Genomic DNA, 15920 nt, shown 5'->3' on the forward strand with positions numbered 1-15920 from the left:
GGCCCTGTATTTGTTTTGCACAGCGCAAGCAAATTTAATAACATGCTTGCGCTGTGTTTCCTTGCAACTTGTCTCTGGTGTCTCTAGAAATAGGATACCAGGAGACAAAAGGGCCAGGAAAGAGTATTGTGCATGTGTTTGGAGCCTGCTTGTGGTATTGCGTGTGTGTAGAGTGAGCTGATTGTGGTGTGATATTGTGTAATAAGGTCGGTTTTAGTCATGTTGTGTTTGTGGTGTAATGTGATGCATATGTGGCTAGGGGCTGCAGAGAGTGTGTGTATAGGGGATATAGCAAGTGTGTGCATACAGGCTATAGCATGTGTGTGTGTGTGTTTCGGTGATGTAGTGTTTGTAGGGGTTGTAGAGATTGTGTGTTTAGGGAATGTAGTATGTGTTTGATTACAAGGAATCTAGTGTGTGTATAGGGGATCTAGAGTGTGTATGTTAGGAATGTAGAGTGTGTGTAGGTGGTGCAGTGTGTGTGTGTGTGTGTGTATAGGAGTATAGTGTGTGAAGGATTCAGAGTGTATAGGGATCTAGTGTGTGTATGTGTAAAGGATCCAGAGTTGGGTAAGGGATCTAGTGTGTGTCTGGTATGTAATGTGTTTAGGGGTGCAGTATGTGTGCGAGGGGTGCAGTGTGTGTGAGGGGTGCTGTATTGTGTGTTGAAGTATTGTGTGTTCTGTGGGGGATCTGTGTGTATGTGTGAGGGGTGCAGTGTGTGTGTGTGTGAAGGGTGCAGTATGTGTATGTGTGAGGGGTAAAGTGTGTGTGATACATGCTGTGAGTGTGAGGGTGAAGTGTGTGTGTTTGAGGGTTCTGTGTGTGAAGGTTCTGTGTGAGAGTGCTGTGTGTGAGGGTGATGTGTGTGAAGGTGATGTGTGTGAGAGTGCTGTGTGCAAGGGTGATGTGTGTCAGAGTGCTGTGTGTGAGGGTGCTGTGTGTGAGGGTGTTGTGTGTGAGAGTGATGTGGGTGTATAATTAAGATAAAACTAACTTAATTATACAGAAATGTATTATGGTATGATTTAGATTTTGTTTTTCTCTTTGCGTTTATTATATGCCCCTCAAAATGTAACTTTTTCATTATTTTATATGTTTCCTGTGTTAGATTTCCAGAAATGTATATTCTGTACAGTTACAGTTAGAAAACATACAAAACATTTTCCTTGACATTTAGCGCAGCGTGCTTCGGATAGCCTTGTGCAAAAACAAAGCAAAGAATGTTTATTGTCTTGGACACAATGTGGCTTATTCACAAACAAAAATGGCAGAGAATTGGGGTGAGCTACCATGCATCTTGCAAAATTAAAGACAAAATTGTTAAATTGGGTTACATTTTTAATTGATTAGGATTTTGTTTATTTTTATGTTTCCAGTTATTTGAGGATTTATTCTCCAAGTCAGTTAACTGCTCACTTTATTTAACTGTTTAGTGAAAATAAAACAATGGTTAATTTTTAAAGGACCAATAATGTTACAATAAAAGTCAGCTAATTTAATTTAAAATTTGCCATAGATGAACATTCTGATTTACAGACACTCCTCACTTACCGACCATGTTCCGTTCCTAGGACCTTGTCATTGAACGAATTGGTCGGTAAGTGAGGCGTTAAGGGATTCCCTGCTCTGGTGCGTTCGTCTATGTTCAGGGAAGCTTTCCGAACATAGACATGTGCACCAGAGCAGGGAATTCCCATGACGGTTTGCACTTACGCCTGGTTGTAAGTGTGAGTCATCGTAAAATAGGTAGGTCGCTAAATGAGGACCACCTGTATTGTGTGTTGTTACAAATAACTGATCAACGTCCGATAGAACAATAAATGAATACCAGTAAATTGGGTAATTATGAGTAGGGAGAAAAATAAAAAAGGCCTATTTGGGTATACCAAGATGGTAGTACATATAGATAATAAATTCAACAAACTTTACTGCACCAAATAGAAAACACAGGAACCTAGTGATCTTTGTGTAGGTTAAAGAGCTCCTGTATCCTGTATCCTAAAGATAAATTTGACTTTATAGTGACGTATATGTCATTCCTTCCTTTGTATCTCATTATAATAATAATTTTTAGAATGATCCTTTAAAAAATTATTTTCCTACATAGCTTCTCAGCTTAATGTGTAAACTGTTTACAATCACTCAACGTCTGCTCAGATAATACAGAAGTTTCATCTAGGGTAGCTATGCGTCTAGGGTGGCTTAGATCAGCCATCACATCATTGATGTCCATGGCTGGAAGACATTGAAGAGATAATACAGAAATGGAGCTTCTCCATTAACCGATTGGCTACAGGGAGCTGGTCCATGGTTTACATCCATTTGTGCCAAAACAGTATGACTGAACACATAAGGGTGATGGGCACTCAAAGCAGCCTTGCAACACAATATACACGTTAATGTATTGAGTAGCATAAGCAATACTTACTTTTTTGCTCCATGTAAATACACTTTCTGTTCACATAGTTTACCACTAGAGGGTGACATATGCAAGGCCATGAGACAAATGAAGTCAAGATATGTAAGGCTTATACATAAGAAAAAAAAACTTCCATTCTTATGACTTGAGCTTTTTCCTGGACAGTCTGCACGTAAAAAGTGTGCTCTCCTGCAGTATACACAATGTATATTGTCGGATTACTGTGGGGTTTAATCTCTAAAGTCCAGATGTGCCCAAGACATGGATTAGCAATTCTCATATTTACTAAAGAAAAATATAGCAGTAATTTGACCAAGCCAGCAAAATCAACACATGTCATTGTATAGTAGAAATGTATTACCTGAAACAATATAATTATTGGGGTATATTGGACTCCTCTATGGAGTTAACCCTTTATTTGAGTCAGCAAGTTAAAAATTACATTTAGAAGCAGCTGTTTGCTCCATGTGGTGCTTAATGAATATTGCAGATATAGTGTGTATTAAACTTATGGATGACCCAATGCATTGTCTCATATAGTTTTAGATATTCAGTCTATGATACATTTGGACTTGTAGAAAAGAGTAGCCTGTGGGCCAAAGCCCAGAGGACACTAGGAAGTCCATATAGGTCTATATGGTCTAAAATGTACAATTTATTATCCTATCTTAAAAAATAATAATAATAAAAATAATAAACATAAGTGTAACATATTTACAAAATCATACCACATATAATCTCATAAAAGACAGGAAAATATGAAAATGAACCATATGGACCTAAATGGGTGTAACTGGTGCAGGCAGGCTACTGTATTTGAATATTGAAATATATTGTGTAGCCTCAAAAATTGCATCCAGTGATCCAGCCCATTAAATATAAACAGAGAGCAGTGAATCATTGTAAGATCCAACACCCACTCTTATTGTTAAACCAGCTTGAATTGCATAGGTTGCTCTAATTGGATACCTGAAAACAAATATCAATTTATATGGAGCATATTTGCACGAAATAATCTAGCTGTCTAGCACTTTTAAATAATCTCGTCCCAGGTACAAAGTTAATCCAAGTGTTAGATCAAAGGTCACTCCATAAGAAAAACAAGACTGGACACTGTAATTGTATAGTTGGTCCACCCTACACTTATGTGGACGGCTTGAACGGTCTAAATTATTTAGATAGCTAAAATATCTTGATACATAAAAGATCAGAGTGTAACAAGTAGGACGAAAGCTACCTAGCCAATGTAGCTGACACAAATGATTACTAAATGCTCAAAGATAAACTAAGCAGATATATTGTATCCGTGTTGCAAAAGCTGCCTGATGCTATTGACTCAGTATAAACCAAAGCTACAAAAGGCTAAGATAAAGGTTGTAACACTCCTCTTCTATCTGTAGATCAGCTCCCAAATGGTTCAAATGCTAGAGGGTTTCTCCTCCTAGAATACCCAAAATAATCCTCCCACCATAATTCAGGTGCAAAACAAAAATAACTGTGCATTGATTAAAAAGTCATAAGGAAAATAACCCTAACTTGTCCACGGATATACTGAAGAACTGCACATGAAAGGAATTGTCATGGAGTATCAAGTGATGGTAGGAAATTCAGTAAGTGATTAGAGAGGGATTCTGCAGCATATGAATGCTACACAGAGTAGAATTTGCAGCCCAAGTGATGATGCTACTCACAGAGTAAATATAATGGGAAGTGAAATAATTTATGATGGTGTGATAAGTTCTAACAGAAAAAAAATATCCTAAAAACAGAATACAACTTTATTAAATGTATGCTCTCCCAATTGGCTTTAATCCAGCAGAATGAAACCTAATGCATAACAACTAGAGGGCTGCGGCTGCCATCAAACATTTTGGGGCCTCATAAACAGCTCAAGGACTGAGCCACTGGGGCATCTCCCAAGTTCAACCACAGGGCCCAGCACTAATTCCACCCACAGGGCCCACTTCCGAGTCCACCCACAGGGCCCACAAACGAGTCCTCCCACATGGTCCACCAACCAAGGCCACGCACAGAGTCTAACCGCGAGTCCACCCACAGGGCCCACCCCTGAGTCCATCCTGAATCTGCCCGCATAGATGCAGTACATTCGTGTGTAAGGGATGCGATATGTGTGTAGTGGATACAGAGTGTGTGTCTATAGTGAATGTAGTGTGTGTGTATGGTGAGTGCAGTTTGTGCATGTGTGTGTGTATAGAGGATGCAGAATGTGTTTGTGTGTATAGTGGATGCAGACTGTGTGTGTGTGTGTAATGGATGCAGTGTCGCAGATGCCTTGCATGGTGAACAGGAGGCCCAGACTCCATCTTACTCGATCTTACACCTCTAACCAGGCTTCCAGCTGCTATCTTGTATAGTGAAGGAGGGGCCTAGACTCCATCTTACACCTCCAGCAGGCAGGAGATCATTTCCCTCTGATTCGGAGCATTGCTGTGGAAATTAACTGATGACTGGAACTAGTGAGAGAACCACAGAAGTGAAAGTTGAAATCTCCTGGCCACTTTACTATACAAGACAGCAGTTGCCTGGGCGATATGTATATACATTTATATATACAGTGATATATATATATATATATATATATATATATATATATATATATATATATATATATATATATATATATATATATATATATATATACTGTCAATAGAAGGAGAAAGCATACTCTTTTTAATGGTTTTTAAAATCAGGACTTAAAAACAATGTGAATATAACCTCAACTGAACAATAATGCATGATATTAGGGCTGGTACAAGGAGGTGAAGATGCATTTTGCTGCACCCCGCCAACCGTTTCCTACCAAAAAATGCATCTTGACCAGTGTGCCCCTTTAACACCCTCGTGAAATTCTTACCCCCTTTTGCGGTTCATATCCTCTCATTTTAATTTTTTACCCCCTTTAGTGCTTATCCAATCCCCCATTTTCCCATTGTGTATATTACAACCCCACACCATTGTGTGACTCTTACTTCTCTCCAGTCCCATTGTGTCTCTTTCTCCCCATCCCAGCCCCTCTGTGTGTCTCATTCCCCCAGCCCCACATGTGTATTAATCCCCCAGCCCCCCATGTGTCTCATTGTCCGAGCCCCCATGTGTCTCATTGTCTCAGCCCCCACGTGTCTCATTGTCCCAGCCCCCATGTGTCTCATTGTCCCAGCCCCCATGTGTCTCATTCCCCCAGCCCCCATGTGTCTCATTGTCCCAGCCAACCATTTGTCTCAATATGTCAGCCCCTCCATGTGTCTCAATCTCTCAGTACCCTCCAGGTGTCTCAATCTCTCTGCCCCTTCATGTGCCTTAATTCCCCAGTCCCCTCCATGTGTCTCAATCCCCCAGACCCATCCATGGGTCTCAATCTCCCAGCCACCTCCATGTGTCTTAATCCCCAATCCCCCAGCCCCCTCCATTTGTCACAATCTCCCAGCCCCCTCCAAGTGTATTAATCCCCAAGCCCATGTGGCTCACTCCCCCTGTCCACCATTTGTCTCAATCCGTCAGCCACTCCATGTTTCACAATCCTCCCAGTCTTTCTATGTGTCTTAATCCCACAGCCCTTTCCATGTGTCTCAATTCCTCTGCCCCCTCCATGTGTCTACATCTCCAAGCCATCTCCATGTGCCTTAATCACCAAACCCTCTCCATGTGCCACAATGACCTTGCCCCTCCATTGTCTCATACCCAGAGCCCCCCCATTTGTCACTATCCCCCAGCCCCTCCATGTGTCTCAATTCCCCGATGCCCCATGTGTTTTAATTCCCCAGCCTTGCCATATGTCTGATTCCCCCAGTCCCCCATGTGATATCAACCCCTCCCCCCCCCCCCCCCCCGCATGTGGCTATTTTCTTCCCCTCCCTCCCTCTATGTGACTTACCACCTATACGAATATGTGTCCACTGTGCAGTGATCTCCCCTCCTGCCGGTAAACTAGGCATTGCACTGCCCGGGCCACTTCGTCCTAAGGTTGGTATGAGGTTTGATATGCTGTGTTTGTTTTTTTGCCAAATGTGGTGCTGTTCATTATGCCCAATCAACTCCATTTTGGTCTCATCTGTCCAAAGGACATTGTTCCAGAAGTCATACTATCATAAACTTTCACATTAGACATGCTAACTGAGAACTGTAGACTCTCAGATGTAACTCTTGTTTTTTTTGCAATTTCTCTGAGCATTGCATGATCTGACCTTGGGGTGAATTTGCTACGACGCTTACTCCTAGGAAGATTGGCAGCTGTCTTAAATGTTTGCCACTTTTGAATAATCTTTCTCACTGTAGAATGATGGACTTTAAACTTTTGGAAATGGCCTTACGACCCTTCCCAGTTTAATGAGCAGCAAACTCCTAAAACTGTGGCTTTTATAGAGGTGTTTACACGTGCTGATGATCAATTAATCATAGGCATTAAGCTACTTAGCTTCTTCATTCGTGTGGAAACTGTAAGGGTGCTTAATTATCCACACATTGCTTCTCCATTTTGGCTTTATTTTTGTTAAATAAATCATGACACGGTGTAATATGTCATGTGTTGTTGTTCATCTGAGGTTATGTTATGTTGTTATTTATGTTGTTATTTATATAGCGCCAACAAATTCTGCAGCTCTTTACAGTGGGTGGACGTTAAACATATAGTTGTAAACAGACAAGTTGGACACACAGGAACAGAGGGGTTGAGGGCCCTGCTCAATGAGCTTACATGCTAGAGGGAGTGGGCTAAAGTAACACAAAAGGTAAGGATAGTATTAGACTAATGACAGTTGCAAGAGAGGAATCAGGGATCTATTAACAATTTATACGCTTTTATAAAGAAGTGGGTTTCTAATGATTTTTTGAAGTGGAGACTGGGTGAGCATCTAATGGAGAAGGGAAGTGAGTTCCACAGAAACGGTGCACCCTCGAAAAGTCTAGAAGGTGAGCATCAGAGGTGGGAGTACGGACAGAAGATAGACGTAAGTCTTCAGCAGAGCGTAAGGGCCTTGACGGGACATACTTGTGTTTTAGGGAGGATAGATAGGTGGGAGCAGCATTATGTAGAGATTTGAAAGCAAGAACCAGAATTTTACATTGAGCCCTATATCTTACAGGAAGCCAATGTAGGGACTGACAGAATGGTGAGGCGTGGGAGTAAACTCTATCTCACAAATGTGTCTCTTGCTCTCTCCAGGAGGGATAAGCCAAATGGCAAATGATTTAGGTAAACTAGAAAAATGGTCAGAGCTGTGGCAACTGACATTTAATGTGGATAAGTGCAAGATAATGCCTCTTGGACATAAAAATCCAAGGGCAGAGTATAGAATATTTGATAAAGTCCTAACCTCAACATCCGAGGAAATGGATTTAGGGGTAATTATTTCAGATGTCTTTAAGGTATGCAGACACTGTAATACAGCAGCTGGAAATGCTAGCAGAATGCTTGGTTGTATAGGGAGAGGTATTAGCAGTAGAAAGAGGGAAGTGCTCATGCCATTATACAGAACACTGTGAGACCTCACTTGGAGGATTGTACACAGTACTGGAGACCGTATCTTCAGAAGGATATTGATACTTTAGAGAGAGTTCAGAGAAGGGCTACTAAACTGGTTCATGGATTGGAAGATAAAACTTACCATGAAAGGTTAAAGGGTCTTAACATGTATAGCTTGGAGGGAAGACGAGACAGGGGGGGATATGATAGAAACCTTTAAATACATAAAGGGAATCAACACAGTAAAGGAGGAGACTATATTTAAAAGAAGAAAAACTACCACAACAAGAGGACATAGTCTTAAATTAGAGGGGCAAAGGTTTAAAATAATATCCGGAAGTATTACTTTACTGAGAGGGTAGTGGATGCATGGAATAGCCTTCCAGCTGAAGTGGTAGAGGGTAACACAGTAAAGGAGTTTAAGCATGCGTGGGATAGGCATAAGGCTATCCTAACTATAAGATAAGGCCAGGGACTAATGAAAGGATGTAGAAAATTGGGCAGACTAGATGGGCCGAATGGTTCTTATCTGCCGTCACATTCTATGTTTCTATGTTTCTAAAGGGCCACACTCCATTCTCACCTCCAGTTCTCCTTCATTCCCACCGTGTTGTTTGGTTGTCATTCCCTCGATGCACTTCCTATTGTATTTTTACACCCAGCCTCCTCTAGACTGTAAGCTCAACCTATTGTTCCTGTAACACTTTGTAACTGTCTCATTCATTGTTAAATTTCCCCCTTTTTCTGATATTGTAAAGTGCTGCAAAATTAGTTGGCGCTATATAAATGCCAAAAATAATATTAATAATAACTGTAGATAATGGAAAACGTAATCGCAAAATTTATGTCAGAATATCAAAACATGAATAACTGAGTCGGAGAATTGTTCCTAATCAGCTATTTTTGCCTAATGTATGCGATACGTAATAATCAGGGTTTGGTACCTACCCCACCATTCTGCATGACCAATGACCATTATCCCGATAAAGTAAAATGGAGCTTGTAGGCTTGCAATCTCTATAGACCTCACCCTATTCTTGTTACAGAAGCAAGCTATCCTTTTTGGGGGGACACGTCTTTATTTAGGGCTGCTAAATCCACCATCTTCCCTCATGTGGAATATGAATTCTACATACGACAAGGCAGCACTTTTCTGCATTGCCCATCAGTATAAAGAAGTGATATTTGCCCAGAAAGAACCCTTGGTAATGGAAGTCATATTCTGAGAACTGAGATGCTGTATGTTTAAGTGTACCAGCTAGAAGCCCTATTCGGTTTTCGTCTCATCACATAGAACTGCTCAGTGAATTTAGTTCGCAAACGTTGAGCTATTATTTCATGGAGATTAATCTACAATGTAATAGCAAGAGCACACACAGCATTTATCTATTACGGCAACTCCAAAATGGCTTATTTATGCCCCCTAGTGGTAAATTTGCAAATTTGCAAGTTCTTTAAACTAGAATACATATGGGGCATTTGCCATTCTAACTCGTAAACCAGATTTCCTCTGCTTTTTACCTTCCCTGTACCGCACCTTTCCTGTATGTGCCTACTAACCTGCCCTTTTCTTTAAAGCAGCTCTGTGCAGCTTTGACTGTCACATATCACTGAGAGATTAACAGCCTTTCCAAACCTCATCCATTTACTAACACACTCTTACGTGTCACCTGGTGGGGCTGAGATTTTACTGCTTCCAAGACTCGGTTATTAGACATGGTGGAAAATGAACGGAGCTCTACAGCAATAGTAGGTATTAAGCTAAAACAAGCAACCAACCTTCCAAGTATAATAGTTAAAAGTGTCTTAATAAGGGTAACACATACCATTAGTAATGAAACTGACGTAGTGAGTGCTAATGTTTCCCCAGACTTGTGTTTCACACTGAATAATGCTGTAACCACATAAAATACAAGGCTCCCGTAGCTTGTGAAGGGACGGCACAGCTGCACAACTCCAAGTTACCTTCTCAAAATATCCTCAGTTAAGCTGGGGAGTCCTCAAAGAGTAAAGGTCGTTCCAAGAAAAGCAGGATGGAGCCATGTTTTCCACGTCTATGATTTGCACCCTTACAATATCTCAGGTTCCAGATCCACGGCTTGTTGGACATTCACACTACGGGACCTTTTCATAAAGAGTTTTATAACCTCCTCCAAATTATAGGAGACTACTGCAAAGGTTTATTCACCTATAGATCCATCAAAAATCTTGTTATATTGGAGATATGTGTTATGATGTACATTTTTTAAAGATGTCTTTGTCATAGAAGAGTTCCAATACATCAGGTTCACTTTAGAAATGCTGATTTTATTTTTTTAAATGATAACCATTATTACAGCAGCCTTGTAACTGCCCGGCATAAAAAAGCAATGGAATGATATAATTGTTATAACAATATAATTAAATGTATGACTCTTTATTCCCAGTTGAATTATGACTGTACTAAGCTTTAGGAGGACCTATTTGATAGGGACACCTACCCTGGTGCTATTAACATGAATATTTATTTCTTCTTTCTAAATATTGCTACTTCCCGAGCAGAAGATCAGCGGCATCATTGCTAAGAAGTAAGAGAGTGGGGTGGTGCAGACACCTCACCATTAATTATATGAGCATTTTTATTAGCTTTAGAATCTTTATTAAATACATACATTGACTGTGTTGGAATTACATTTAAATTTCAAAAGGTATCCTAAGAAAAATTAGGAACTCCTTTGCCATATGGGAAAGCTTGAGATTGACAAACCATGACAAAAGGCCGAGATTTTGCAGTGAATTTGTGTCAGTTGCCCTAGATGCCCAGTGTCAACTGTGGGAATAAGGCAACTTCTTGTAAATTGCACAACTTGGATTTGCACAGTCTATGGAACCTCCCATGGCCTCCCATATGCAAGAGGACAACACACTAACGGGACTCCTGGTGGATGACTCTGTTGGTTTTGGCAATCCTGTGGGGAACAGCTTCTGGTAAGTATAACCTACCTTCCATTGTGCTCCTGGGTGTCTGCACCCACGTATTATCTGGTACAATGCATTGCAGTGGGAAGCACTTGGTTTAACACGGTTTGGTGTACTGAATAGAAAAGCATTTTTAATAATTTGTATTATTTTGTGTAATGAATGAGGTAGCCCATTGTCATTCTCTACTTAAAATTACTATTCCTGATTTGTGTGAATTCTGTGAATGTTAGGATGAGTAACAGAGAAGGCAACAAACAGGTAAATCATCTGACTACGGACCAATTTAATATTATCAAATAAGCTTTTTTCCAATTATTTAATATTTTTGGATAAACTTAAAAAAAATGTTTCAAATATTAAAATATCATATATATCATACATAAAAAAATGAATCAATATTGCTAAAATATAAAAATAATAAATATTTTTCAAAAGATTAAATCATTTAAAAAGTTTATCCAAAAATATTTCACCAGAATATGTTTAATATGTAGAATATGCAGCTCTGTTGGCAGGGTAAAAGTTGGAATAAGGAAACGCATTCCACAAATTGAATGCAGACCCAGCAGGGTCCCGTAGGCAGGAATGGGAGATATGTGAGGTTCTATGGATCTTGTACAAAAACTTGCAAATGAACGAGGCAGATATTGTGATTTATTGACTTCCACATATGGAGCAAATGATCATAAAAAAATATTATTTGAAGGAAATATTGCCTATAAAAACTGCAAAATGAGGATAGAGACATTCCTTTGGGGATCATTGACAGTGAACCTCACAGAGTTTAGCTTAGATCCATTAACTGGTACATGGCATGTTTACTGCTTCATGGAACGTGGAAGATGAATGTACAAATACGGGAGTAAAGACGACCCCTGGGGTGCAGGCTTCAATAATACAGGCTTTAATAGAGGGCCTCTTCATGCTTATAGTGAAAAATATAGGAAGTTTAACATTGCTTAGACTAACTGCAGGAGCTAGTTAGAAAAAGTATTTAAAGAGAAAGATGTTTAGAACATATGTGTGCAAAGTGTTGCTAATGCACATTGTTTTATTATAATGCAGCAAGCATATGCATTAAATATGAAAAAGTTAATGCCAGTCTGTAGTGCTCCTTTAACTTTCCATTCACCACAATTCACTATTTAGGAAATTCTTTAAATCCAATGTACTAATCTTGTAGTGTTTCTACACGGTGTTTCAAACTCTGCCACTAGAGGGAGTGCTAGAGCCTTCATTCAAGGCAACATATATAATACTGCTTTCCAGGTTTGATGACTACAGACTCGTGTATACATTTTTTGTGATTAATGCCATTATGCACACTTACCTGCATGTGTGGTGAAAGTATGGAAAATAGCTCTTTTTTAATATCTTTTTTTTAATTTATTATTTTCTCCATCGTTGCCCTTTCTCATGTCCAGGTGTATGTAACACAGCATGAACAGGACAGAAGAGATTTCTGTTGTCTGGAGCAAGAAAACCTTCCTGCTTTTTGTACTACAACACCATCATGCATATGAGTTGCAGAACATTTCTATTTCAAGTTTTACAGGTTCTTGTTAATTTTATGGAATATGACATTATGAACCACACAGAACAAATAGACTGGATCAGATATCATTTGTTTATTTATTTTTTTTCCCTTTGATATTTTAACACTTTTTATAAAACATTAATTTGGATGTGTTTATGTCTGATAAACCTGTGCAATAAAAAATCATATAAAATATTAATTTAGTTATTTTAAGGCACTGCAGTCCTTTAATAGAATGTTATTGTACAGGACACAAATCTGAATAAATACGCTTTCTGTATGAACACATATTTTACATAGCCCCATAGGGAAATAAAGGATCCTTCTACAAAAAGAAGATGTTAAGACAATATCTGTGATTGCATTGTGACATTCTACCTTCCAGCTCAGATCGAGCCTGAAATTAAAAGAACACACAGAACACATTCTTTTAAAAAGTATCAGCTCTGCTACGGATGAAGCCATTGGTTTAAGTAAGTCAAGGGTTTAAAAAAGTTATAATCGCTCTTTCTAGTTTCAGAGAAAAGAAATCGCTTTGGCTCCATCTCCTCATTGCACGCACCATCACCACAAAAAAAATAAGGCAGCAGTGCAAAAGACATTATCCTCCTGGTTCTGCAATTTAGATCTCCGATGACTGGGCAAGATGCACTAATCTTGAGCAAAATAAAAATGGAATGGGTGATGGAGCAATGCTAGAGTCTGCAGTGCTGTACACATTGCTCTTTTGGTCGGTTCAACAAGACTCATGCCAAGGTAGGTAAATCGGAACATATTGTCCATATCTGACTATTGGTTAAACCTATGCAGTTCCAAGGGGTGTGTAGGAAAATTGAACTAGACAAACATTTTAAAAAACAAAGATCAACATTCTTGGAGCTATTTTCAGTTTACGTTTTTATATGTATCTTTTTGTCTCTAAAGTTAGGTAGTGGAAATTCATGCATTTGCTCATTATTAATTATTAATAACCAGCATGTAAAGTGCTGGAGCAGGACATATTTTTGCAGTTTATCGATGAACAGAAGCCAAAGGAAAAGTAATGATTTTGCATGGCAGGCAACTTGGCAGAAGCTCAGAAACCAAAAAAATGACCATATATAAAGCGATTAATAGATCAAAACCGCAATAGATCTAACATTAGGTTTGTATCATGGAATAAAAAGCAGCACTATGTTAATTCATTACTATATATATATAGTAGAGTTAATTAAATGTGCAGAACGACAATTGAATTGACCTGTAAGAAACTGGCAAAGTCACTGTATGCAGAGGTGGTCACTGTCAGTCCCACCATTAGGAACATACAGATGGCACTACTTAAATACAGGGTTTGCCTACTGGGAGGTCTGGCTTTGGCATATGTTAGCCAAGCAGGTGGAGACTCTGCTTGAAACTTCAAACTCTTATCAGTGTTGGGCTCAATATGTACACAACTGCCTTGGTCCTCTGATGGCCATTGAAGGAACTCTTAGGAGAAGAAGGATGGGCACATATAAGTCCAACATTAAATATCATAGTGGGAGTCTGTAAAGCAGGAGGTTACAGAGAAAATATATCATACATTGGGAGAAAATTGGAACAAAATTATAGAGGAATAAAACCCCAAAAAACAAATGGGTGGAACTCATATTATAAAAGGCACAGCTACAGATATTAATAGTCTGGCATCTTACATTCGTAATAAGTATTGACAGTTCGATGTCTAATCTCAGACATGTTATTGTGTTAAAGGACAAGAATCAATATGTCAATAAATGAAAATAACACAATATCTAGCAGAAAACAAACTACAATGTAAAAAAGTTTTCCAGTTGAACATTAGAAGGATGGACAAAATAATCCATGGGCTTTCTTTTATCTTCTTTCTCAAAGAACCACATTGTGGATTGTTGTATTGTCTGTTTTGTGGCTAGCTGTTTTTTAACCTAGTCCTACTTAGAGACTGTGTGTTAATATAAGGCTTGATTAGGTGGTGAGCTTCCGGTGCTCTCCCAACATACGGTGTCAGGATATTGTCCTCCCGGCTGTGATGATGAACAGAGTTAATAAGGTGTAAAGCAATGCAGAAAGTAATGGCTGGCACACGGGGGTTCCATTTACTGGCATGTGGGACAGTTTGATAGCCAGGTGAGTCTGTCCTTCCTGGTTCTTGGAAAGCCAAACCAAAGTCTCTGATGAGCCCTTTCCTCGGGTATTCCTGGTGTCTGGTGGTGCGGTAGTTGTGCTGGAATTTAACAGAGAAGGAAATGTTACAATATAATAAAAACTAGGTGCCAGCCCATCTCACGTCCAGGTGTTAAAGTTATTTTTAGGCTTTTGCACTCACTGTATTAGAACACCAATATCATTGTTTATTGTGTGATTTACCTTCCGAAATTATTTATAATTTTCATCAGATCACCTTTAGTAAGTAAATAAAATCCAAATATTGGTAAAAAAATAAATTAAAAAATCACAATACAAAAAGCAAACAAAAAAAAGGAACATGTTATATTATTATTATAATTATTATGTATAAATTGCCAACAACCATAATGTACATGTTAATGAGCCATGGGTCCAAGTTTGAAAAGTGAAAATATGGTGAAGGCATTGGGATGAATGTAGATTGGGATGGGTGGGTGGACCAGCCCTCAACTTACAGAGAGTGTTGTTGAAGCACAGCACAAGAATCCCTAATGATGTGCTTGTACTGTGCTGCCCAAGAACAGTTCACTTTTGTCCCTGGATGTGGGACTGTAGGCTGGTGGGACAGAATCCAAAAATTGAAAACGTTGGGATGAGGGAAGGCTGTGAAGTTGGTAGTAGGCAGAGATATGAGAGTCCTTTCTGTACTTCCACAATAAGGAAATGCCAGAGTGTCACTTTGTCAGATGATGCTGGGGATATTTTGATTCCTACTTGTTATAATATACTGACATGATTTCAGGGGTTATGAGAATTATGACAGAGTATCATCCACAACTAAAGGGTTAGAACAAATCGTTAGACAATAAAACCTTACAAAAATATGTGTCCACCTGAAACCACTTTGAATTATCGAGAAAATATTGGGTTCTCATATATATGTGAGTCTCAACTAGACTGGTACCAATTCACGGATTTATTTACTAAACAGTAAATTGGAGAAATCTGAAACCATGTGTTATATTTTGGGTAAACACAGACATGATGGAAAAAAAATCTGACTCTAATATTGCATGTAGTTCAATATAATTGTATTCATCTGATAATCTGAATTGTCCCTTTCAGATGTATCAGTCTTTATTTACCCGTAACTCACATCTTTTAGAGTATAACCTCAAGTTCAACAAAATTTGTCATCATTTACTTGTATATTTTGTCTACTCGATGTACAATCCTGTTAAATATGTTGCCGCTTTGTAAGTAATAATAGTTATCTACAACGTGGTGACCTGCCAATTTCAGACACATTTTTGTATTTTAAAATGTGCAGAGTGATAAACATTTCAGTGTTTCCACTGATAATTTTGGCTTTCCGAGCTAAATATCTCCAA

General features: G+C 38.9%; 1 protein-coding gene across 1 annotated transcript in view; it reads right to left on the minus strand.

Moving 5' to 3' along the window:
• Nucleotides 1–12508: 12508 nt before the first annotated feature.
• TRABD2B (TraB domain containing 2B) overlaps nucleotides 12509–15920 on the minus strand; it is a 263245-nt gene continuing 259833 nt past the window's right edge. Inside the window, exon 7 of the mRNA XM_063427781.1 lies at nucleotides 12509–14626. Coding sequence (XP_063283851.1) covers nucleotides 14407–14626 — 220 coding nt within the window. The 3' untranslated portion in view covers nucleotides 12509–14406. The remainder of the gene's footprint in view (nucleotides 14627–15920) is intronic.

The sequence above is a fragment of the Pelobates fuscus genome, chromosome 7, assembly GCF_036172605.1.
Source record: "Pelobates fuscus isolate aPelFus1 chromosome 7, aPelFus1.pri, whole genome shotgun sequence".
In the NCBI taxonomy this organism is placed as follows: domain Eukaryota; kingdom Metazoa; phylum Chordata; class Amphibia; order Anura; family Pelobatidae; genus Pelobates; species Pelobates fuscus.